At 38.4% G+C, this 26,903-nt stretch overlaps 2 protein-coding genes across 2 annotated transcripts in view; one reads left to right on the top strand and one right to left on the bottom strand.

Moving 5' to 3' along the window:
• The window catches only part of AVEN (apoptosis and caspase activation inhibitor), a 108,282-nt gene extending 88,955 nt beyond the window's left edge, over window positions 1–19,327 (bottom strand). The window contains exon 1 of the mRNA XM_067295677.1: window positions 19,076–19,327. Within this exon, the coding sequence (XP_067151778.1) occupies window positions 19,076–19,327 (252 nt within the window). The remainder of the gene's footprint in view (window positions 1–19,075) is intronic.
• Window positions 19,328–24,506: 5,179 nt separating this feature from the next.
• CHRM5 (cholinergic receptor muscarinic 5) lies at window positions 24,507–26,143 on the top strand. The gene has a single exon (XM_013940961.2). It carries the CDS (start codon window positions 24,523–24,525, stop codon window positions 26,113–26,115), a length of 1,593 nt encoding a protein of 530 aa, XP_013796415.1. The 5' UTR covers window positions 24,507–24,522; the 3' UTR covers window positions 26,116–26,143.
• Window positions 26,144–26,903: the final 760 nt, after the last annotated feature.

Raw genomic sequence — 26,903 nt, 5'->3', positions numbered from 1 at the left:
ATTGGAGATTTATTAAAATTAAATCTAAAATGGGCAGAAGTATACATTATCTGGTTTGGAAAGTGGAAACATAATGGGCTAAAGATATGAATTGTATAGTATACTAAAGAAAAACAAAATATACATTCAGGATGATGGCAGACCTAAGCAGAACTGCATTTGTAAACACATACTTTAGATTAAAGGTATTATTTTACAAAAGAAAGTACTGGAACAATTTTAGCAATACTGAGTCAAGTCTGCAGGCATTTAGAATCAAGAGGTCCCTACCTATAGCAAATAATACAGAAGATTATCTGGAAAGTATTCCAGTATTTAAACATAAATTAAACTCGGAGTTCCATTTTTGTATGACGACACAGATGCTGAAATTCAGTGACAAAATTTGAAATGCAATCCACAATGGTACAGACAAGTAGGAATTCAGTTTTATAAAGTAAAAAAATACTAATAGTTGATTAAGAATTATCAAGGTAGATGTTTCTGTCAGTATATTACATGCATACTCTAATATTTGGGAAAATTTCGTGAAGCATGCCGACACATTGTTCTGTCTACCAAGGAATATTAATGAAAAATTTCTGTACATAGGAAAAAGAACAAATTAGAACAACAAGAGAAGATAATTTAAGCAACACAAAAATAAAGTTAGTATGAAGTAAGAGTAAAATACAATCCCCCAAACTATTATTTCATAATCTTAATCAGATTTTAGAAAAGTAAAAGAAATACATTTTTAAATTCCACTCAAAAATTACTTTTTCATAATACAGTGGCCTAAATCATAGTTTATTTGCTGAGACAAAAAAAAATTTTGTAATAATACTCAGCAACACCTGCAAAAAGTTGTGAACTGTTAGCGTATCTCCATTGAAATGTTTTCAATAGGCCTCATATTCACAGTCTAATCAAAATAATACTAAAAAAGTAAAAATCTTGTCTATAAAAATTATTTTGCCTCAAAGTTTCTGTTTATATAACCTATGAGATGCAAATTATTGTAACTGCTTTAAAAACTCAAATGAAAGTGCCTCTTTTTTCACTACTGCTTAAACAGAGAAAGCACTTCTAATAAAATATTCTTTGGGCTTAGGAAAATTGTATCACGATCAAGAGTCAGGAGGCTACAAGTCCTACTTCATCTTTTTCACAGATCATTATTAGTATTTCCACAAGCCATAGCCACATTTTGAACAAGTCTTCCACTTCACCGAATTGGAACAACAGCTTCTGTTGTGACCTAAATCTCTCCCTTAGGCTCACAGTGTCAAAATAAAATAAAATAAAATAAAATAAAATAAAATAAAATAAAAACAGTTATTTTGTTTGTAATTACTGTTTTAAATGGTAGACTATCTCCCCTTTCAAAGAACCAGATCCCATAAATTCTCATGTTCACTTTCCACTGGTGTCTCAGAAATACCTGTGTAACCTAACAGCATACCATGAGTTGCATGGTCCTTCAAATGGGTGGCTCACAGTGGGGAAAAACTAACTGTCTGCTACAGGTTCCTCCTCTAAATCACACCACAGAAGTTTTGCACTGCAGCTCCTAAAGTCCCTATCTGAAAACTGTTGACTCATAGAGAAAATAAAGTTAACAATCATGCAATGAAAAATTGCTAACAGAGTATATACACAGGTAAAAGCTCTCAAAAGCTCTATTCTCTAGCATTAAAACTAGACTTGGAAACTCAGTAAAGCCTCTTTAGTATTTATTTAGGAAACTATGTATTTTAATGTTTTATTCGTTAGATACAGAATTTTCCAAGCTCCAAAATCACCAGCTGAAATTCAGCCCAACTCATACAGATTAAAACCAGCAAACTGAAGGATATTTGATGGCGGGTATGTTATGAGAACTCTAGCATCATAGCTTCAGCACACATTCTGCACTAACTGGAAAACTCAGCAGAGAACTAACAAGCTGCGTTAACTCCAGAAGCAGTCCTTTTCCCTTCCATTCCCATGGCTGAGCCATGCTGGGAGCAAGGAGCTTGTCCAGCTGCTGTCTTTAGATAAAGAGGCTTTTGATTTTTTAAACTCGCCAAGCCCAAACGTTTACGCCAACATATAAATCAACTGTTTTTCTTAAATTTAGTCAAAATGATTATATGGAAGTTATTGGCAATTATATAAACCCATCAAGCAATTTATATAAAAATTGTCACATGGACCTGCACAAAACTTGTCAGATGTACTACTTTCAAACTGACGGTAACTTGCAAAAGTAGAATATGTTTTTCTTACAAACATTCAAATGAAAAGCACAAGAGTAAACATAAAGGAAGAGCCTCAATCTTGGCAGAAGCAACAGGTTTCAATAAAACCTTGCAGAACAAGTATATTGCCACAAAGGTTACAGCATTTTTACTGATTGTTCCTATGTATAGGCCATATTTGACAAAATTAGGGGTTATATATATTGCATACCTATGGATCCACATACATATGTGAATATTGTACATCATATTCCAAAACCAAATTATAAGTAGTATTCTGAAGAGGCTAAGAAAAACTTCTACAGAAGGGTATTTGTTCTTACCAAATCTGCAGCTCCTACATAAGAGCTAAAATTAAGCTGAGCTATATTGGAAATTGATTGTATCCAGAAACGGACTCAATTCTGGTGTGTTAATGTCACACAGTCATAGCACAATTCAAGCTGGAAGGGACCACAGGAGGCCATCTTGTCCAAGCCCCTCCTGCTCAAATCAGGGGCAAAACTGGAATCAGACCGGGCAGTTCAGGGTTCTGTCCGGTTAGGTCTTGAAAACCTCCAATACTACATCTAATTCTTAGCATTTCATTTTTGTCTTGTTCTAGCACTTTCTCAAATTGCAAAAGCAATTGTATTAACAGCTTCTACAGTAACTTGTAAAGAAAGCTCGAGCAGAACTCTAACTTCAAGGAATGTAAGTTTATTGAGGGTATATAGAGTCATCTCAACTCTTCAGTGACAGACATTTTTAAAGGATATTGCTATTTTGCTAGTCCTCATGAGTCAGTGAGCAAGACAACCTCTCTCAATAAACATATCTGTGTTATAAACTGATATGTATTGAAAAGCTCTTTATTTCTGCAACCATATCTACAATGAAATAAAAGTAAGGCAAATTGGGTAAAAAGCTCACTCATAACTGATTCCATCTGCAGAACATAAGAAAAATGCAAGTCTGAATGCTAACCCACAAAGGTTATTTCACAAACTTCAAAAAGCCTGCTCAAATGAGTAAAGTTTAGAGAACATCTCAGTCGTACAGACAAGTCTAATGTTTATTTAGCAACCCCCTACACACACACAGTTATAGAACAAAACAAAACAAAAACACACTCAGAAACCCAGCAACTGCCTACTCTACAAAGTAAAAAATCAACATGTTGAAGAAGCTTCACAGTTTCCAATACAAGCAAAAATATGAGATATTAAGTTTCTCACAGGATCAGTTTTTGCCAAAATAAGAAAAGAAAAAAAATCCCTGAAAGATTTCAGCTGTGCTTTGTTAAAAATGGAAGAGTTCTCCAAAATTTGTTACATTTGAATAACAAGATAACTATTTCCTATCTTTAAATTCAAAAATATTACATAATATTCAACAACAGTTTTAAAAGATTTTAACGCATCTATTTAAAAAAAAAAGCACATAAAGATCAAGACATTATTTTTCTTTGGATTTCAAAATATGAAAATACTGGTGATAATCACCCACACTGCTGTATTTTCAACTGGCACAGAATTAAAGAAGAAAAGAAATTCTAGAAGACACCAGTAGAACAATATTCTCAGAAATCAAACACCTGAACCGGCAGAAATTTCATCAATAGCCTTCCTCTCTCTCCTAGAGTTAGTCTTCTGCCAGTTTAAGTCCTTAAATCAGTTCACGGCAGAATCAGACAAGCACAAATAAATGGTTAGAGAGAAAGGCTGGGAACATGTGGTAAAACATGAGATCAGGGAAGCAGGTCCTTCCTTCATTTCTGACAGCAGTTATCCACTAGATTGGCTAAATGTACCAGTAAGCCACATCCTAGGTCTTAATTTCCTGCAAGGTTAAACTTGTTTTTCTAAGGACAATTTTCTGTTCTGATTTCCATTATAGAATTGTGGATTCTCCATTGCTACTCCTACTACACATAACGCGCACGAAACACAGGTCCTCTTTGTTGATCTTACATATTCTTAAATAAAAAAAAAAAATCCTTTGCTAAAAACATTTATGTTGATTGGTAAAAATTTCAGCTTCCACTTGAAAACATTTGTGATTGTCGTTTTTAGTCCCCTTTCTCATCTACTTCTTGCAAACAGTCAGTGAGGCATGTGAAATGCATTATTTTTGAGGTTCAGTATACAAGAATGGATGTTCAGTTCACAGTGGGGAATTCTTCTATCTTGAATTTAAATTAAAATACGCCAACATCTGTCGCTTTTTCAGATCAACTATAATAGCAGCATATCTAAACACAAAATATTTCACATGATGAAAGTTAAAGCTCTACAAGGAGATACTCTACTAATTCAAAACCTTAAAAAGGTACTGTATAAGAAATTCAAATGAAAGCATTCTGCTTTCGTCCTCCCTTTCACTATGTCTGCAACATTGTCAGTAGCATAGTAAGATCTTCATCTCTCATTATTAACATACTGCCATTTTACAGTAGTAAATTCTCATGCTATTGAAAAACCTCAGACTTCTACTACTCTTCTGTCAAAAAAACAGTAGATCCAGACATCACACTTTTTTGAAATTATGCTGTATTAGTTCATATATGGTGTGGCACAACCAAACAGTAATTCTTCAAAAACTCTTATTTGAGGATATTTCCAGAATGGGGAATCAAAAAAGAAATAATTTTTAAGGACCAGTATATAGCCACATAGTCAATCAGCAAACAGTAAGTGATATAAAAGATCCTAAGTACAGAAAGCAAATTGCCTAATATGCAAACAAAATGCATATCAATATAGCTGAATATATCCCACATACCAAGGAACAAAGATGCAGGACCTATGTACTGAATAGCACTGATTCAAAAGAGAATTCAGGAGTCAAAGTAGACAAAATAAACATATACATTACAGCAATACTATGGCAAAAAAATACTATCCTCAACTCTCAGGGTTTTAAATAGCATTTCTGAGAACAGTACTAAAAACAATTTAATTTTTTAAATGGCGAAAAACAAAAAAGATGCAGAGAGTACTGACTACCCACTTGATAAAGGGACACCAAAACCCTTCCTTTTTCTTGTCCTTTCAATGATGTGAGAAATCTAAGGGCTGGTCAGTGAGGGAGAAGCCCAGTTTTTTTTCCTTTCAGTTCTCATAGCTGTCTGTAAATCTTACAGTGTATTTAATGATGTGAGGAAATAGGAATGAGGAAAGGGGATGAGGAAACATTAATTCGCAAGGATACCTTTCCATGCTTAGAGGTTGCAATGCCTGCCTCATAATCAGGGCAGGATTTCACTGACAGCACATCCAGCCTGTGCAAACAAGACACCATTGACTCCCTCCAGTTGTCAACTCTACGTGTACAAGGCAGTGCCCCCCCCCCCCCCCCAGCACAAACTCAACAAAAGCAAGGAACTAATCTGCTCGTCCTGGCAGGATAAAGCTGAGTTCATTCAGGCACCAGGCAACATGCTGTCCCATAACATAGCAAGTTACTGCCAAACATCTGATTTATGGTGTTTTTTGCCACCAGGCTCTGTAATTCAAAATTACAGAGCAAATTACAGGCTCTGTAATTCAAAATATAAATGTATGGCTAGTAACGTGTCTTTGTGGTGCTCCCCCAAATCAAAATGCAGCAACATGCTGTACCACCCCATTTCAAGCACTAGTTGCTCTATTCCCAGAATAGTATGTCCTCCAACTGCTGTACTATAATTTCAGATTTAAGATGTTCAGGGATTCTGTCTATATATCAAAATATCAACATAACACAGATGCCAAATGTGCAGACACATCACACTGTCCTGAGTCAGGTAAGTCAGAAACAAATTTTGATACCACCAACCTGTGGCATGCCCTTGATCTCAAAACAATCTCCCACTGCAGACAACAGAAATATGAGAATTTATCAAAAATGGAGAAAGCAACTATCAGCTTCATCACCACTGTACACTTATGACTGAAAGAAATACAGAACTTTTTCCAGCAAACCACATACTCATTAGAAAACAGTTCTGTTGGTCCTGAGTGGGGAGAACCAAAACAAAGCATGCCAAAGGGCTATTTTCAATAAATACAATCCATTTCTATTCACCTGCTTATCTACAATATTTTATCCAGAAAGTGAAAATAAATTCAGTTCCCTCTGCACAAATGTATTTCAAGTCACATCTCCCACAAGCCAAGAGAATGCAGTGACTCTACATTCTGCGAAATGGGTGATCCCTGTTCTCAGCCCCGTTCTTGTTTGCACAGCAACTGAACGTTGCTGCCAAGACAACTGGAAACCTTGTGGCCTGCTTGCCAGGCAGATGCCCGACCACCACCATACAAAACCTCATGTCATTCCTTCATTCCTGCTCTATCTTTATGACAGCTTTAATGTTTTTACATAAAGTACAGAGAGAATGAAAAAAAGGAACCAAGGGAAATTCACTTCAAAATATCTAAAGTCTACCAATAGTCACTTATCTGAAAAGTGAGAGAATGTGACTGTACCTTGTATTGAAATTCGGCAGAAAGTGGATGGCAATTTGAATTTGTTCCTCTTCTCCACGTTCTCCAAATCCTTTGCTTTATTACTCATTGCAGATTTAAGCCTTTTCATCATGCTCTCTCTGTATTTAAAACAGGCTCTGTGTTCACTGGCTGCCTTTTTACAAAAAAGTATCACCAGTAATGGTTCTGTAACCTTGCACACAAGCTGTTTCCACTGTAATCTGGCAGATACAAGGATGATTTTGCCATATATTTTGAGAAAGAGGTGAAAAATAGTGCATTACTAACGTTAATAGACATTTTTTTCCTGCACTATAAACAGCATTTTCTAGTGACTAACAAAGGATACTACAATAAGGCAAGAAAATAAACAATTACTATAAGTGCATCAATCTGTTTGCTGTCTCACTGAAAATAATTAAACCACTTTTCATTATACTTCCTCCTTTAGGGTTTCACATAATTTAGATAAGATGTTTTTTTCCCTTCCAATTAATCGTTATTCAACGGAAAATAAGCATTTATAAAAGTCACTGAATTGTAATATTCAGACACCTTAGAAAAGTCAATACAAGGATTTGCAAATCCTGTTGCTTTTTTTCCCCCCAGTCTTTGCCTAATGAAATGTAAAGCAAAAAAGATTCTTGATATTTAATACTTTACACATTGTACCTTTTGATTTTTCAAAACAGTATTAATAAGATTAAATAGTATTGACAAATCTTAAGTCCATGTCATAATTATAGTGACATACCTAACAGAGTAGGATAAAAACGTATTTCTTCAAAAGCATTAATGGGGGTGAGGTCATACATGTACATCACATATTCTTCCCCTATTGGCATATTTACCTATCTTCAGGCATTTGCAGTGAGGCTTCTCCAGTGACCTTTAAGCACTGCTTCTCAGTAACTGAAACATTTTATTTCCTTCTTTATTGCACACCTAGCCATGGTAATAACGTATCTCTTCCAGTACAAATTCAGGGTTCTATTAAAAATCATTTTCTCAAGTTGAGGGAAAAAGGAAAAAGCTTTTTTTTCCCCCCCTCTAGACTAAGGAAGGAAGAGCCTCAAGAGAGAGGTTCTTTCATGAAGAGAAAAAAATACTGCTGCAAAGAATAATCCTCTTCACTAGTTTGCTCTATTGGTGACCTTTAGAGAGATCTACCAAAGCTAAAGAGAAGCTTAATTAGCAGAAAGGGCAGCTGAAAGAACAGGTAGCATGAGGAAAAAGCTTTTAGTCTTTATTGTACAGGACAAGAATTTTTGAAAGAGTAATGAAACCCTAAAGATTGCTTCATAAATGCTGGATACTGGAAATCACCTAAAGATAGAATTAGCTATGGCAGAAAGACATATTATTCCGAAATTGATGTTTTACATAACAGGAATGATACTCCATTTAAAGGGAAAAAAAATTCATGAAGCACATGAGACTCTTTTCTTCTCTAAGTCTTTTGCGTAAAACTATTACTGTTCTTCAACATTCACTAAGTTTGATCCTACAAGCTGCTTATTTTACTAACTTCAAGAGAAAAAAAAAACAATGCTCCCATCTTGATTTTTAAAATGCGTGTAGCAAATTAATTCAAACAGATTAGTCATGTGACTACAGCCTGGTGCAGACTATAATCCACTACAGTGTGCAACTTCCAAATGAAAAGTGTAATAAAAAAAATTCCTTCCCCCAAAAATGTAATTGCAGCTGCAGAAAACCAACCTGAAATAACAGAAGAAATAAAGCCTAGATCCTGACAAGCTCTCATGTCCAAGCCCATTTGGAGCTGTGGAAAAAAAAGCATGACTACTTCCTATCTAAAACATTTGTAAAATAGATATTGTTAAACAAGGCCCAAAGAATTCTATACAGACAGATGTAAAGCCATCAAATACTGCTAAAAAATCCACAGTATATCATACCACTATGTTTATGCTGTGACTATCACCCTCTTCAGGGAAACAAGAAGCAGGAATGTTGTTTTGTTTTTAAATTATCTTCATAAAAAAGCCAGGTCAATTGTTTTACAAATTCACTAGGGTAAAAATAACACCATGGATATTTTCAAATGTATTTCCTTGCATTCACTCAAAAAACCTTTGCTATTCCTATATCAAATTTGAATGTGACTTACTGCAGACATTTTTAAAGACCTCAGCTCAAACCTGAGACCCCTCTCCTCATTCATCTCCAACTTCTGTGGAAAAAGAAAATCCTCTAAAAGATGTTCTTCCAAATAGCCTTGAAGAATGAACTTCTTTAAATCTAACGTACAACATGAGATAAAGTAGTGAAGAATCTGTCTGAGGTCCTCAACATGCAAATGCTATAGTTAAAAAACCAATACTTTAAAACATCATTTTATTTTGCCATAGGCCTAGAGTATAATTCTAAAACCTAAGAGCTATTGTACAATAATGTTCTGATCCTTCAATTAATTCTATAGTGGAAAAGCCCCAAGAGTCATTTAGAACTTTGCTGAAAGTAAAGATACATCCGGATTACCAATGAATGAAAGAAGGTCTGGGTTCTACTTGTTGGGATCTACTGCAATTCCAGGACTTTATGTGCACATGTCCTTACCGGCAACATAGTTTGCACCAATCACCAGTCCTAGGGGCACACTGCATATATACAGAGTACTAACTGCAGGAGAACTTTGCATCCACTTTGCAAGTAGTGACCTCTAGACAGTGCCCTGGCAAACAACTTCAGCCATGCTTCCACCAGGAGAAAAACCACTTTGAGCCCACCAGTATTATGCTCAAGTGCACCCCACAAGGCAAATTTGCACCCAAAAAAATTATTCTTGACAGTAACTCACCAAAGTATATGCACTCTGTGAGCGCCAAGTAAGTACAAAGAGCCAGGCCAAAATCCTGAAGGAGTTAACGTTTCTCATTAGCACAATTTGTTTTTGAATATTACTTCCACAAACAGAATTTACTCATCACTGGGACAATAATCTTTGACTTGCTGACAATTAGGCTGAAGAGCAGGAAAAGAAGTAATATACAGCATTTCTATCATACAACATCACTCCAGCCTCTGGGGTTTCCACCAGCACCTATTGTTACAAATTAAGAGGGAATAAGCTAGTGAAATAAGCATGGCAGCACGACCCTGAGTAATACAGCCCAGAAGAGCACACAAAAGAAAACCCGAGTTTGCCAGGCAATCATAAAAAGCTCAAAGCTTCACAACACACTAGGAACAGAGCAGTAGCCGAGAAGGAGCTGTGGCCCAGAGTGGCTCTCTACAAGGCAAAGATCCTGGCTATCCCAGGGTTAAAAAGAGAGTCTGTACTGAAGTAATCCTCTGGGAAAAGAGAGACAGGAATAGAAACAGGACCTTGAGGCAAGGTTCTCACACACTCCAGCAGTTTTACCGATTTTACTAGCAGGGTTGTTTTATTAAGTCTACCTGCAGAAGAATTAAAGCCTTACTTTTACGGAAGTAATAATGAAAAAAACAAAACACATGCATACACAAATGCAGAGGAATGACATAAATGAAAGACAACAGGGGAAAAATGGACCCCCTCAATCCTTTACCACAGAACACTGAATCACACAGGCCTGAAACCCTTTGATTTTGAAAACTAGTCAGAGAAATGCTGTGGTGCTTGTTATGAGGTTCTAAATCACTCCTGAATCAATAATCAGTAAGTTTTTCTTTGAAATACAGAGAAACCTTCTGATAGCTACAGAAGCCCATGAAACAATTGCATTCGCTGAAAACCTGTAACAAGGCTCCTAAAACTATCCAGTTAATTTTGTGAGAAAACAGAAGCAGTACTGTCAGCTCTTTCAAAACTCCCATTGTGAAAAATAAGACTTTTACTTAGATGAGTTAGAATATTATTGACTAATCTTTCAAATCAAATTTCATTCATTCTGCAGATTAGTTTATTCTTTCAGCATGAATAGCTACTATATTCCACTTGATGTACTCATATAAAACACTGTATGATGTTCATTGGGACCAACTATTCACGCAAGTACAGGATTTTTAGCTTAAATTTTCTAAGTGCTCCCTTCCCTTCAGTTTTGTCTGTAATGAGTATTTCAGTAGCAAGTCCTAAAAACTCATACATATGTGATTTTGATATGTCCCAATGTATATTCAAAAAACATCACCCTGAGGTGAGAAATTTATTCCCTTGCCATGATTTTACACTGTGAAATGCCTACCTTTACTCTTCCCCATTTGTCAGCTGCTTTCTCTGCCTGAGAAACTATGGCTGTCACATACATAAGTACTGGGTCCGCTCAGTACTAAAGGTTAAGCTGCCTACCCCACCTACCGTTTGCTACTAGCATTGTTTCACTGGCAAAATATTTTAAAACGGACAGCATGGATTCTTAAATTTGTAGTTTCGGTCTTCCCTAAATTCTGTAATTTTGGGTCAAATATGATGTTAAGTTCTTGTGAGAGCTTCTTCAACATTCAAGACATTACCATTTTACATTTCCTCTGAATAACATCTACCCTATTACATGTGATAATTAAATGAGGTAATATAATTTTGAATCATTTCATATAACTAACAAAATACAGAGTTTATAAAACTAATTTTTTGAAGCTCACAAAACTTCAGGACAACCTGTTTGGTAACTTTCAAACTTTTACCTCAGAAACTTTATGAAAAGAGAGGAACAAAAGCATTTGAATAGGTGAGGCAGGAAAACAGAAATTCACAGCCATCAGAATGGTATTAAAAAAAAAAAAAGCTTTTTCCAATGAAGTTACAAAAACTGAGCATGTCAGACATGAAGCTGTTACAAAGTAATGATGCTGTATGTTAAACTATGTCATAGAATGTTTTCAATATAAGTGTATCAGGCTAAATCAAGAAAGAAGTTAGTAAAACAAGGATGAAGGAACGACAACAGATCACAATAAACCAATCCATGCTAAACAGTTTGGGATAATTACAGAACAGTGCAGTGACAAGTCATATAGCAATTCTGTTGAGTAGGTTCAAAAAACCTTCACCATATTCTTAAAACCTCTGATGATATCTCTCTGTACTGATCTCCATATACTTTCTACACAATGTATTGCACAATCTATCTACCCTTTCAGTCACAGTTTTTATTCCCAATGCCCAAATTAAAGCTCCTTTCTAATAACCTGAATGTCTGTCTTCTTGCCCTGCTTAAAATGGACATTTTTATTTCTGATCTCTTTGCAGCAACCTTTCTACCTAGTGGAAGATTGCTATCACAATTTCCCAAGTATTCTCTTTCCACACTAAAAAATAAAAAGAAACCTCCCAGTTCTTTCGACCTTTCCTCCTAGGACATATCTTGTAGAGTTTACATCCTTCTTTGTTCCTTTCCTCTGGACTTTCCCCAGCTGATCAAAATCCTGCAGAAGTAGTGACAGTTCTTCAGTGTTTGTGAAGCAGTCCTTTCACTCTTCTCACACCTTGCATAGCCATTTATTTAATCCAGAGCAGTATTCATCTTTTTGCAGTGATTCCATTGCTAACTGATACTTTCTCATCCTTTAAACTGCCAGTTCCTTCCTATTTCTGCAGATTTTGCCTATCTAAACATAGATGTGATGTATTTGATCTTGAATTACACCTTGCTTAACTGCAGTCTGTTTCTCCCATCTGTTGAGATTGTGTTGATCACCAATTTGGTGCTCCAACTTGTCAGATACCCTTCCAGCTTAGTGGTGTCTGCAAATTTTACAATTGTATATTTTACCCCTTCATCTGAATTATTAATGGACATACTCAATACTAGCAGATGTAGAATGAAGTCTTGCAGAATCCCATTCAATACCTCCTTCCAATTTGACATGGAACCGTAAAGAAGTTTCCAACCACTTGTTCAACCACTTTTCAAGGGACTTAATCTAAACCAAAACACTTCAAATAAAATAGTTCATAGTCCACACTTCATTCACAATCAATTGGTTCCTCTTCACACCTCATCACAGTAAAGAAACTCCTGGGAAGGAAGTTCTTCACACCTTGTTAGTAACTACATACAGCTTACAAACTGAAACACACTAATCAAAATACGTTTTTTCCTGGTTACTCCTGAGAACATTAAGATAAAATGTCAAAAGATTTGCTGTGTTAAAGATACAGATATCTGTTTCTTCTCCTATATGAACAAGATCTGTTACAGTGTTCTAAAAGGAAATCAGATTTATTTGTATTTGACAAATCCAAGCTTTTGTTACCATGTAGCTGCCTATGAACAGACTGTTTTTTGCAGTATTTTTCCAGGAATGAATGTTAGGCTATAATTCTTCAAATTCAGCATGTTTGCCCCTTTCACCTGTTTTTCTAGACATCTTTCCTATCCAAAATCCCACCCATTATTCACAAATTTTGAAGACACTTGCTAATTGTGCAAAGATAATTTTAAACACTTGCCTAAGTACTAGGTATTGGGATGCTGTCCATTCAGTCACCTGCTGATGTGTTTGATGAAATGAACATGCTTATGGCAAGAGAATGTGGATCATAACATGAATTTTTTTACACTACTATTGATTAATGTTAAAGTGAATAGTACAAATGTAATCCTTCAAGGGTATCAGAAATGCTGGTTCAAGACTTCAACAAGGAGTTTCCCTTTCCATTGGCTAGCTTGTCACTGAGTTTACATTGCTTGTATTAAACCTCAGACATCGGTGCTGACAGGAAGAATTAAACTCTAAGATCTGATTTTTTCCCCTGCTCTACACCAAGACAAAACCAACGCCTTTCAAAGTTTATCTTTTTTTTTCATTTATTCCTGAAAGAATAGAAAATATGTCTACCGGAGGATTATCAATCTCCAACATATCAGGTGACTGCAGAATCAGACTCCCTCTTTGGCCTAGTGACTATCTGATGAAAAACCACTAAGCAGGGCAGCTTCAAAAAAGGATACTCGGATACCCAAGATAGCCAACAGTCTTATGGCTTAAATACTGATCTACAACAGAGAGCGCAGTAGATCAGGGCTCTGAATGCCTGAACCATTAGATGCTGGTTATTTCACAAGACACCAATATTTTTACCATTCACACCAAAGATTTCTTGGTCAAGGATGGAATAATTTTTGATTTTTTTTCTAAACAACTAGTTTCTGATTAATAGTTCCAGCAAATCTTAGTTTTGACAAGTGCTTTTGAGTTATTTTTCTCTCCATTAAGCAGTTATTTGTTTTAAAAAGGCTTTTTAGTCACTATTTTCATCACTGGTCAGACTCCCGGAAAAAAAAAAGTGTTAAAAACAATCAAACCCTGTAGACAGGTACAAACTTAATTCTCAGGGAGCTACAGTTGAGGGTCAAACCTCAGAATGGGCAAATGGCATAAATTCTATCGCAAGAGAGGCAAACACACAGAACATCACAGTTCAGAGAAACTATGGAAATAAACAGAAACGCAATAAACTCTTAAGACACAACTGACAACTAACACACTGAAATATTAAAAGAGGGAATTATTTTACAATTTGTAAATTGTTCTTCGTATTAAAAGATACTTTCTAGTATTTCTTACACAACCACAATGGTATTTATATATTTCTACTCAGAGTAATTATTACAATAGGCAGCCACTTTGGCTTTTGCACACAATAAATGTAAAGTACAGAAAAAAAACATATGGAAGTAATTTTCCAAAGCCCATTTCTCTGTTTTGCAGGCTACCATACAATGGACTAGCATTCAAAAATTGGTCAAAATTAAATTTAGAAACCAACCAGTAATTTCTATGCTCTGTGCCATCATTCACTCTGTAATAAAGCTGACTGAAAAATTGGAAATATCTTTATATATCTTTATTTTTATACATCTTTACAGCCTATTGCTTAAGCTGTAAAGATTTAACTCATACAGATTAGGCAAAATTTATCTGAGGCTGATAACATTAGATGTTCTTTTAGATCAGTGCTACATGCACATGAAAACCACAAGAATGAAGATCAGATAAACCCTAAATAAATGTGATGTCATCAAGAAACTAACCATAAGCAAGAAAGAGTTCACTAGTTCAACTTCCAGCCTTTAACAACAAAAAGTTTACTGCAACCAATGACCAAAGCCAGAAAAGCTTGTCAAAATACATGAGACACTTCCAACTGCACTGAAGCAACAACATGAATCACAAGCATGCTGAATGTATCATTCAGAACCAAAAATAAAGTTAAAAGAATACTTTGTAAATTGCAAATGTAACAAACAGAATTAAAGGACAAAAGAAAGCTTCATTAAATCACCCAGAAAAGGATGAAGTCAAGAATTATCAAAATAAAACCTAGTATCATATTCAGAATTTCAAAAAAAGATTTTGATAGACTATATTTTAAATTGAATACTATTAAAATTCATGACTGCATAAAATAAGATATATAATACTGTGCAAGTTAGAGGAGTTAAGATAGAAGTGGGAGATAACATTGTGCTGATTTCAAAGGAAACTTTTACTTCAAGCATTAAACTTCTTTTTTTTAACTAAAAATGAGTAACTGCAAATGTGTTCTATTTATTTAACAAGTTAAAAAAGACAGAAACAACAGAGAAATATTCAAGATGACAGATCTACAAAGAAATCTGCCATTTGGTAAACCAGCTGGTTATAACTAGCCTTCAGATTAATATCACTTTAAATGGAGGATCCAGAAGCCAGTTAAATCAACATGCACACTAGTTATGTAGTATGAATGACTGCAAGATCCTTTTTCTTATTCCCAAAGAATAAGAACACTTTTCTTCACAGTTTCTAAACCAATTCCATATTTGAGAGAGGCAGAATCTTGTTTAAAGAACAGAGGTAGGGAATTATGTTACAAACCATGTTCAGAGAGTTATCTCCTCAACAGCTGTTAGAAATCATGAAAGCTTTTAAGATTTTCATCCACAACTGGATCTACCATTCAGTGCAAGAATAAATCCATTATTTATGGGCAAAGAGCACCCTGATCTCCTTTTATATTATCATCTAGCAGAGGAGGGGAAAACTGACTTTAGACCCAGCAAGTATTGGGTCTTGATAGGCTTGAAAGTAGCACAGCTGATCACTCATTACTAAAATAAAAGACAGATTAACTTACAGTAGTGTACAAACATGTAAAGTGGTGTCCAGCCTTCACTAGCCCATAAAAAACTGAGAAGCTAACTGACCACCACAATCATGCTTTGTTCTCCCTGTTGTCCATGTCAGAAACAATAACTTCTTGCGGCTTCAACCACCACCATGCTTTGCTCTTCCTGTTGTCCAGGTCAGAAATAACAACTTCCTGTGGCTTCAACCACAGGCTTAGAGACCACTAACTTGAAACAGCTGAAACAGAAGTTCTGAGAATGACTGTCAGTTTTAAATTAATCCAATTGACTAAAGAATATGAATGCTAAAATATTAAGCAATTTAATGCCAATTTCTAGTTCACTATAAAAGATATTATTTCCATAAGTTTGCAATGAAGTGTGGTTTTCTTAACACTCTTACTACATTTTACTGAATTCATTCTCCTATAATTCTATTTGCATTTTACTGCTCTGTACATAGTAGCTGAACAAATCCAGTTACTTTAATATAATTTGATGCAGATTTTTTTCACAAAGTTTTTCGCAACTGGAAGCACAATAAAGAGAAACTAAGGCAACAAATGAAGCTCCAGCAGTCAAAAATTATTTAAATATCAAGCTTAGGAGCAATAGTTTTATAAACAATCTATATGCAAATTAAATTATAAATTTAACATAGTTTTAAAATGATACAAGAATCTAGGCTTAAAATTATTTTCAGGAAATAATACCAAGTCATCTAAATCCTGATTATGCAATGTTAGAAAGATGCCAATTTAGCAGAAAAATTCCTCCAAATGCCAAACTGAGACCAGCAATGCGGGAATGGAAAATGTAATCCTCCACAAGTTTTACCCTGTAAAGCAAAAGGGCCAGATTCCCCTCAGGAAATTCTGTATATGCTCCAAAATTACAACACCCTGCACCTCCATTCTCCAGGGAGTTTCAAGGCCTGTTTTAAAAAAGAAAGGAGATTTTCACAGAAGAGGACTCCAGTTTCTCAGCATACAGTTAGAAAAGTGACACGAGAAAACTGTTCACATTCTCAGTATTACTACACAGCTCTCCAGGTACATAATTTACACATTACCACTTGAGAAGATCTAACCCCCTGTTGCTGAGAGACAAGAGGGTCCCATCTCACACAAATCCCTCACTGTGAGCCAGGCTTCCTCCCACGGAGCTGGTGTGCTTGCCTGAGACAAGTTACCTCGTGAACAGAGGGAACACCAAAGAAGTGGGGGGAAAAAAAGTGGCTAAGAGAGCTGAATCAGCTCAGCCAATGGGGTCTAGCAAACATCATAGCTAATACAAGGGAGGTACTATGACCCTGTGGATGGAAGAAAGAAGAGGAAGAAGCAGAACCTCCCTGTTTCAGAAGTGGTAACCTACCAGACTGCTTCAGAGGTAACACTGCACCTCAGCAGGTGCAGACTGGTGCAGCTGCCAGCACTGTAGCAAGACTGCTGGAGGCATGTCAATTCCAGACTGCGGCTGACACACATACACAGCAGGGTGAATACTTTTATGGGTAAATATAAGACAAGATGCAGGTGTGCTAAGAGGGCATAGCAAGCTTAACACCAAAACCCTCCAGTGCAGAAAAAGCATTATTCTTAAACTTTCTTTAGGAGAATTCTGGGGAAAAAAAGCTTCACTATGGCTTCACTTTTAAAGACCCAGCCCATACCAGTCTTGGCAAAAAAAAAAAAAAAAAAGTCATTGTGCTACACTAAAATATGAAGAGCATATCAAACTCAATAAAATAATGAATAGGCAAAATATACTGTAAGCTATCCCAAAAGAAAATCTTCTAACAGCTTTCTGAAATGCTTCAAACAGTATTCTAGATAAAAATGCATACATGAAACACAATTCTCTTACTGAGTATATCTTTTAAATTGCAAAGTGGGACAATAGCACTGTAGTGAATAAAGAAACAGATGTGCTTCCACTTACTAAATTCTTGAATGACTCAAAGAAAGTAAGTCCAGGATAGAAGTCTCCTCAGCTAATACAGGTATTGAATTTTTCCCCCCATGCCTCTGTGGCTCATGAAGGAGAACTATAATTTACATCCTGAAACCAGACCTGTCCACGCATCATTATGTACACAACAGTTTATATTGCATACAACTGAAATTACTGGCCAGTGCTCTAGGTAAAAGTACCAGTCCAGCTGCATTTTTCTCTCTGAAAAGATGAGTGCTAAAATGTATCTGAATACAGTGACAAGAGGGATGGATATTTTACAGTTTTTGAAACCCATCGGCAACCATGGGAGCTCTAATATAGATAAACCACTGGCTGGGCCCAATTTAAGCCCTGGTATCATAAAAGAGGTCAAAGTGAATTTAATCAACTAGATGCTGAAAATGGGGTAGCAGCTGGTCTTTCTACATTAGGACTCCCAGGGCTGCCAACATCAATCAGTATTAGGTTGTGATTGTAATCTTTTTGCCAATTCAGGAACAATGATTTGTATGTTACAACAATGATAAAGGAAGCAAGATAATTTGAACATGGTACTGTCAAAGTATTTATCCCCAAATCAGAAAATAGTATTAAAAATGGATTTTTTTTAAAGGCGTGGTGCTGATCCCATACCCTGGTGGGGTGAATAAAACATTTTAGCACCTCCACAGCAAACTGAAGGTGTAGTTGCAGTACAGTTGGCTTGTTTATGTTACTTTTAACCTGTTCAATCGGTCAAAGCACAGGCTTCAACCTGGATTAATGACAAACACATGTTACAGTGAACGGCAAGTACCTATCCCGTAAGCTAGGCCACGCCGTCACAGCTTCGTTGCCAGAACCGCAGGCTGGGGCCAGGCGCACACTCCTGCCAAATGACGAGCGGCTGTGCCAAAAACATTCAGCAGTTCTTCATCTCTTTTTGCAAAACAAACATGCTCTTGACTTGCATTTTTCAGCACGAAATTAGAAAGGGATTCGGCCAGAAACCCCCTGTCTGGGTTTCCACCAGAGCTGCTGCTGCTGCTTCGGGAGGGAGGGAGGGAGGCAGTGGCAGGGGTCGGGCCCGGGCCCGGGGCCGGGGCCGGGCGCGGCGCCCCCGAGGCCGCGCAGCTGCCGCCCGCGGCTGCGATCCCCAAGGGCCCCGCCAGGCCCTCCGGCGCCGGCTCCACCGCCCGCGGGGCCCGCAGCGCTCAGGGAAGGGAGGAGGGAGGGAAGAGGCGGGGAGCGAGGGGAGCCGAGGGGAGAGGAGGGAAGGGCTGTCCCCGCCGCCAGCGGCGGCCGCCCCGCGAGACCCGGCCCCCGAGGCAGCAGCTGCCGCGGCGCCCGCCCGCCGCCCGCCGCCCCGCGGAGGCCGGGCTCTCCTCCTCCTCCTCCTCCTTACCCGCCGGTGGTGGGGGGCGGCGGGGAACGGCGCGGCCCCGCGGCCCCGCGGCTCTCGCCTACCCCGGCCCCCGCCTCCTCGGTGCCCGTGAGCGCCGCCTCTTCCCCGGCCCCCGCCTCCTCCGCGGCCGTGGCCGTCCCCGCCGCTTCCTCCGGCCGCCGCCTCGGCCGCCCTCTCCGCGCCGCCGGGCCGCCTGCGACCGTGCCGCCCGCCTTCCCGGCGGGGCCGGCTGCCGCCCCGCGCCGCCTGCATGGCCGCGCCGCGCCGGTCCCCGCCTACTCCCGGAAAGAGGCCGGGCGCCGCGCGGCAGCCAGGGAAGCGGCCGCGTCCGCAGCGGCTCCCCCCGCCCGCGCCGCTGCCGGCCCGCGCCGCCGCCAGGCCCGCGCCGCCATTTCGGCAGCCGCGGCGGCGCCTTGGAGCCCGCGTTCCCTCAGCAAATCCCCGCGGGCAGGGAGTGGGAAATAAGTTGTTTTCCACACAAATGTAAAAAAAAAAAAAAAAAAAAAAGCCACATGTATTTCAGGTTTAAAACCTGTGATCTTAGGTAAAGCCATGTAGAGGTAGCTTTCTGTCGCAAATGAGGAAAGTAGCTGAGTCCCAGCCGACACATTGCACAAAAGCTTGTACCGCTGAGCCCAGTAGGCAATTGGGCACCCTCTCGCAGGGTGCCTTGTTCTGAGGACACGCATGAGGGGCACGGGAACAGCTTTGGCATATGAGTGCATTAGAGCCTGGCTGGTTTTCTTGCTGTGCTTGAATTAAAACAGCCCCCATGTCGTGCCCAGCAAAGCAAAGCTGATCAGTTCCCTTGCCACCACGCTTGCCAGATCCGTTTTCCCCATGCAGTCTGCAGTTTGACAATACCACGTTAAAATACCATTCTATTTTTGAAGGTTTTTTTAAACCCAGTAATCCTTACAGCAAAGTGCTACCAAAACTCCCATACCAGGAAATTATGGAGTCTAGCATCTCTGTACTACACCCCTGGCTCTCTAAGGGCTTCTTAGTCCTGGGGCATAATGCAGAGCAAATCTGTAAAATTAGCTTGACTCCAGTGCCCTCCACAAGCAAATAAATAAAGAAACAGGGAACACTAGCCAGCATGTTGCAAAGACATCTAAGTGATTGCATGTGAAGCCAACACAGGTCTGGCAGGCTCACTGCTGAGCTAGAGCTAATAAATTCCTCTGAACCCAAGCTGTGCCTGCATCTGTGGCACAATTAATCTGTGACATGAACAATCTGCCTGTAGATAACTGAGAGCTGACTATATGTACAAGTTTAACAATTCACATTAATTAGTACTTAGTTATTTTGAAAAAATAGCCCTAATATTTGGCAACAAATAGCAAATATCATTACAATTCACAAATGTGAACTTCATGCATCAATAATTATGAGTTAGATTGCAAAATCATGATAGTGTACATAAGCATTTTGATTTTATAATTTAATTTTGATCTCCCTATTATAAGCACGCTTGTGAGAGACAATTAGCATTAATTATGTTACCATAGCACACAGAAGTCTCACTCACAGGCACCATTGACTTGAGTGATATACAAATAGAGAACAAAAGGTAGTACCTTCCACAAAGTGTTAACATACAAGTATGAGACAAAAGATAGTAGATAGACATAAACAGAGTATGAAAAGATGATGAGAATGGTCAACATGCCAAGAAAAGGTCTTTGCCTACTAGCAGTTTAGCTACTGTTGATTTCATAGTCATCATAGTAAAAGAGTCCATTAGGGAGGGCTTTGCATGATGATAATGAGAGCACTTTACATGATGATAATGGCTTAATTTTTGTCGTTGATTATAGGGAGCTCTTATCAAGCATGAAGGACAACAGGAGAAAGCAAAATGTATTTGAAAAATTAGGTGAACAATGAAGGTTTGTATTACTTGCACTCTGCTGCAGTAAGAGTAGCGCACAGAATGAAAATAAGTAGGCCTTCAAAGAGAAGAGAAGTAACTAAGTTTTCATGTAATAGAAGAAATCCACCATTAATAGCTAAGCTGTTGCCAGCTCCCCCCAGTGTACTGTTTTTGGCTGCCTTTGTGAGGATTCCGATCCTCACAAAATGCCTCTGTCTTTTGTCTAGAAATTAATTACATTTCCTATATCATATTATCAGTGTTCCCTCTGCTTGTATCAGTTCAAACTAAGAATAATTGTGCCAGAACAGCAATTTCTGCTTCTCCTGTTGCTCTGAGGTTTGCAATCCATATGGGTAGCTTCAGTAGTCCTTCCCCTTAAATCCTAGGCCAATCATTTTAGGGAGGGTAAAAGACCTAAGAGGGACACACATTTGATACCTATGGCAAAAAAAAAAAAAAAAAAAAAAGCATTACAGAACACAGTGTCTGGGCAATTTCTACTCTCCCCTCTTCTGAGAAAGGTGTCATTGTCTGGTAAAAAAAGGCAAAAAGTTCAATCAATCTCCTATAGCCATCCTAACTGGCTGCTCAGCCCCAGGAGTTAGGCAAAAGTAGATGGCAGCTGATGCCTTTTTAAGACTGTCTCTAGCATTATCTGAAATCTTGTAATTTACAAAAAAGCCATGAGCATTGGCAGTATTTCAGATATGTTAACCGTCAGGGTCCGGAGCGCATCCCCCTTCTAGGAGTTTAGTTGTTCAGTTAAAGAATTTAGCTGCCTGAGTCCAAGGTCAGCTCCTTTGCTGATAAGAGCTGTTGTGAAGAAAGCTAGAAGCAAGGGCCTGACCCTCCTTGCCCTTGGGAACTGCTTTAAGCTGAGGCTGTACTGCTGGCCCCAGCCTGTACTGCATCACAGTTCTGTCTGCGACTGGTCTCAGACCTCTGTGATTCTGACCCTAACCCACCAGCTCGGCTTCCCAACTTGACCTCAAACCCACATCATCACTACAGACTTGCTGGGTGATTGCTGGACAGTGTCTGACCCTGACCACTGTGTTTGGACCTGATCCTGACCTGGACTTGCTGCTCCGCATCCCAGCTCCTTGTTGGTGAGGTCACTGCTTTTACCTGCCTTGCTGTAACACTCCGTTCCCAGCTCACCTTCCTTTGCGGAGCAGCTGGCCCTCGCTGCTCCCTGACATTATCACACTAAACCCATTACCATGCTGCCACACTTAAAAATATAATCACCCCAGGCTGCACATGTGCAAAACAACCATGCTGACTGTCCATAGAAAAATAAACATAAGCCATATGAGGTAGCAGATACACACAGATTCATCTCACACAGCTCAGCTACACATCTCAATCACACAACTGCTCCACACAGCTTTATTTCACATGAAACAAAGCATCTACACTGAATTCCTTTACACCTTTAGGTTCTGTAAAGGTTTCCATAGCCTGTGTACCCAGCCATCAGAGAACGTCTTTGACTCAGGGGAAATCTTTGCAGCATACAGAACTAAAAGGAAAATTCTTCCCCCACATGGGGCTCATAAAGCCTGGTGTGGTACTTAGCTGTTCTTGGCTGCTGGCTCTTGAGGCTATAGAGAGCCAAGAGTACAGATGGTCTACGTGCATATATTATGATTATTACTAGGATACAAGGCCTGTACATGAACTATTGAGCTAGGCACTGTATAAACACAATACAGATGTACAAGCAACTAAGTATAAGACAAAACATGACAGATGGGCATACACAGATGGAAGAAGACCATTTTAGACAATTTGATAGATAGTGTCCTCTGTACACCAGAAAGCTTACCATTATCAAGTTCCATCACAAGAGAAAATCTTAGTGAGGATTTGAAGGAAAAGAAGATATATGGATATTTGGAAGGCAGTGGATGACAACAGTCAAGGGGACAAAGAAAATAAGATGCTTTTCTTAAAATTTAACAAGTGGCTGTAAGATATTGATATATTCATCTGATGAGAGACAGGAGCCAACTACTTGGTACAAAAGATAGATGACAACACATGGGAAAGGGACAGGCTGTGAAAGCTCTGCAGTTAATACAATACACTTGCCAAGATCAAATAAAATAACGTTCTGAGAATTAGGATGAAAGACGAAAACACAGACGAGTTGTGAGCATGGATAGGAAGGACCATGAAATAGACATTTTATGTAGAGAGAATCTTCAAGACTTAGAGCTGGACTTTTATGTCATCTACCTGATATTTTTATCTGAACTCATTTTAATGTCTGTTTTGAAAGAAAGGGAATGTCTTACCTGTTTTATACTGGCTAAATGTCCAGTAAGCAAACTGTTAATAATTTATATTTTGTTTATGTCTTAAAAACTGCTGTTTGCCCAATTATTCCAAAATTATACTGTCTAGCAAGATCAAATATCAAGCAAGTCATTAGCATCTTCTGATGTGATGGAATGACTCAAAAAAATAGCATAGATCTGTGAAAGAACCAAATTGCCTAAATGAGGTATGTACTCACCAGAACAAGAAAACAGCAGTGAAGAATTACACCATATTAGAGAAAGGATGGACATCAGAGGGATGAAACCTGAGATGTATGTATAAACAGAGAGGCAGTGGTGCCATGTCCAGCTTCCACTGCTTACATGATCTACAGTAATAAAATGTTTTAGGTAATGCTAAAACAGTGGTTTTTCACTGTGGCCGTCCATTGATGATTCTTCTTCAATTGACTCCTTTCTTTAATTTACTCCTATCTATCTTCACCCTTATCATTAAGTCACCCAGTTAACACAAGTTACAGTTACATGCCTCACCCAATCAGTTTCCTCTGTCCCCAAATCTCCCAATATAGAAAAGTCTTCTTCTGTCTTATTTTTCCAAAAACATCTTTTTCGCCTTCCCTACTTCCTTAAGTCAAAGGTTCCCCCTCAATTTCCCCAAGCACTTCTAACACATAATTCTGTTTCCTGCTGCCACCATGCCAGGGTTGTTCCTATCTCCCCATGCGTACTTAATTTGCTATGATTTCCTCTTACTCTTTTTATGCTGTTGGTTTCCAAAACAGTGACTTCTGGAAGGAAATGTTGACATGTCTTCTGCACAGTACAGTAAGAAGCAACACTGTGATTCACTGACTCATCGCACTGCAAAGCTTTAAATGTCTGTGTATAAGAACATGTAGAGGGTCTCCTAAGGTATTCAAAATATAAGAGCTGACATGACTGAATGTCTTATCAAACAGTAGTTGTTTTGATTGCATTAAAAATGTTATAAGGTATCAGAGTACACTGTTCTAGAATGTACATCTGTGTGTTTTAGTTATGTTCACAATGGTAGAAACAATAACCAAAATGCAAAAAGAACACAAATAATTTGATAGATTGTTAAGTGTTTTATGGTAACTCTAATGGAAGTCTGTGCTATTTAATGAGCTGCTTTCTTCTTCTCTTTTTTTCCTTTGATCTTTACAGTTGTCTCTGAAAGAATATTTTAAAGTACAGAAAGCAATATGCAACAGTGCTAACATCCAGATGACAATAAACCAAGAACAAGAATGGAAGTAAATTTATTCAGCAATTCAACTGTTGTAAACAGTTCATCCATCAACCAGAAGCAGTTAGAAGGGCATAGCCTCTGGGAAGTCATTACTATTGCCACTGTAACTGCAGTTGTAAGCTTAATAACCATAGTGGGGAATATTCTTGTAATGATATCATTCAAAGTTAACAGTCAGCTCAAAACTGTTAACAACTATTACTTGCTCAGCCTTGCCTGTGCAGATCTTATCATTGGCATATTTTCTATGAACCTTTACACATCTTATATACTCATAGGCCATTGGTCTCTTGGAAGTCTAGCATGTGACCTGTGGCTAGCACTGGATTATGTAGCTAGCAATGCCTCAGTAATGAACCTCCTAGTCATCAGTTTTGACAGATACTTTTCCATCACAAGGCCTTTAACTTACAGGGCTAAACGCACACCCAAAAGAGCTGGTATCATGATTGGTTTAGCTTGGTTAATTTCGTTCATTTTGTGGGCACCTGTAATCCTGTGCTGGCAGTATTTTGTGGGTGAACGAACTGTACCACCTGAAGAATGCCAGATACAGTTTTTATATGAGCCCATTATCACCTTTGGTACTGCAATTGCTGCTTTCTACATCCCAGTGTCAGTGATGACTATTTTATATTGCCGCATCTATAAAGAGACTGAGAAACGTACTAAGGACCTTGCTGAACTTCAGGGTTCTGAGTCAGTGGCAGAGTTTGAGATGATAAAGCCTCAGAAAGCTCTCCTGAAGTCTTGCTTCAGTTGTAAGCAACAAAACTTAGTCAAAAGAGAGAGATGTCAGGCTTCATGGTCTTCATCTAGTAGAAGTACCTCCGCTACAGTGAAGGCATCTCAGGCAGTGAGTACTTGTAATGACTGGTCTAAAGCTGACCAGTTAACCACCTGCAGCAGCTATGCATCTTCAGAAGAAGAGGATAAACTTGCCACTGATTCAGTTTTCCAAGTAACCTACAAAAGTCCAGAAAAAGGTAAAGCAGAAGAGTTTATTGAAAGGGAGAGTAAGGACGTTGTTGTCAAAGACCAACCTGCAGAAAATGATTTTGAGACCCAGAAATACTTTCTATCACCTGCCAAAGGCCATGTACAAAAAAGTAAAAAATGTGTGGCCTACAAATTTCGCTTGGTGGTTAAGGCTGATGGCACCCAGGAAGCCAACAATGGTTGCCGTAAAGTAAAAATAACTCCTTGTGCTGCTGCTCTATCAAAGGATCCTTCCATTAAAAGCATGGATCCAAATATAAGTAACCAAATCACCAAAAGGAAAAGGATGGTTCTTATAAAGGAACGCAAAGCAGCACAGACTTTAAGTGCCATTCTTTTGGCTTTTATCATTACATGGACTCCCTACAATATAATGGTTTTAATCTCCACATTCTGCTCTGACTGCATCCCCCTAACACTGTGGCACCTTGGATATTGGCTGTGCTATGTGAACAGCACTGTTAACCCCATTTGTTATGCACTTTGTAACAAAACTTTCAGGAAGACTTTTAAGATGCTGCTTTTCTGCCAGTGGAAAAAGAAAAAAGTGGAAGAGAAGCTATACTGGCAGGGCAATACCAGATTGCCATAATTGCTCATACATAAATGACAAGGGCAAAAAAAAAAAAAAAACAACAAAAAAAACCAGGTAGTGACATAGTTGGGTAAATTGACTGTAATTCTGTCATTTTAAAGTTGTTGCTTTATATGTCTAGGGGTTAAAAAATGTCAGCAAAAAAGTAAAATTGTGCATGAAAATAGCGTGCTTGGGATGAAGAAGTCAGTGGCTGCTGTGAACACCTGAGAGTGTTTGTGATTATGCAGTACATCTGCATTAAAGTTATTATGTTTGGGGTCTTCTGTCCTTTCTTTCAGACTGAGAAAGAGTAGAGTAATTTATAGACTACTAGAAATTAGACCTGGATTATACCTATCAGGTCACCCAGTCTATCCTCCTGAGGTGCAGAACTGTTTCTTCCTGTAGTTCCTTTCTTTCTTTCTAGTGTTTTGTCTATTCTAGTTTTCAATGTACCAAGCAATGGAGCTTTCACTACTTTCCTTCTGAGACTTTTTCATCTCCTGTTGGAATGGAAGAAGAACTATTTAAAGGGGGAAATAATAAATGGTCAGGGAGATTCTTAGTACTCCAAATGACCAAATATATTATGGGAGAGTGTAATGCTGAGAAATTTCCACTTTGACTTTTGGGAGAGAGTAAAGGCTCATGGGGAGGAAATAGGTAAGTATTTTGTATATTAGAAGCCCAGTCACAATCTCAGTGCCATTGTGTAAATCAGGTTCATCAGTAAACAAGAGTACTCTGAATTTGTATTTCTTCATTTCCCAATGCCTCTGAAAGAAATTGTTAAAATTTATGTG

This window comes from Apteryx mantelli, chromosome 4 (assembly GCF_036417845.1).
Source record: "Apteryx mantelli isolate bAptMan1 chromosome 4, bAptMan1.hap1, whole genome shotgun sequence".
Taxonomy (NCBI): Eukaryota; Metazoa; Chordata; class Aves; order Apterygiformes; family Apterygidae; genus Apteryx; species Apteryx mantelli.
This window is presented reverse-complemented; position numbering and strand designations above follow the sequence as displayed.

Coding starts and splice junctions, on each gene's coding strand:
- CHRM5 (XM_013940961.2), top strand. CDS start 24,523: ATGGAAGTAAATTTATTCAGCAATTCAACTGTTGTAAACAGTTCATCC.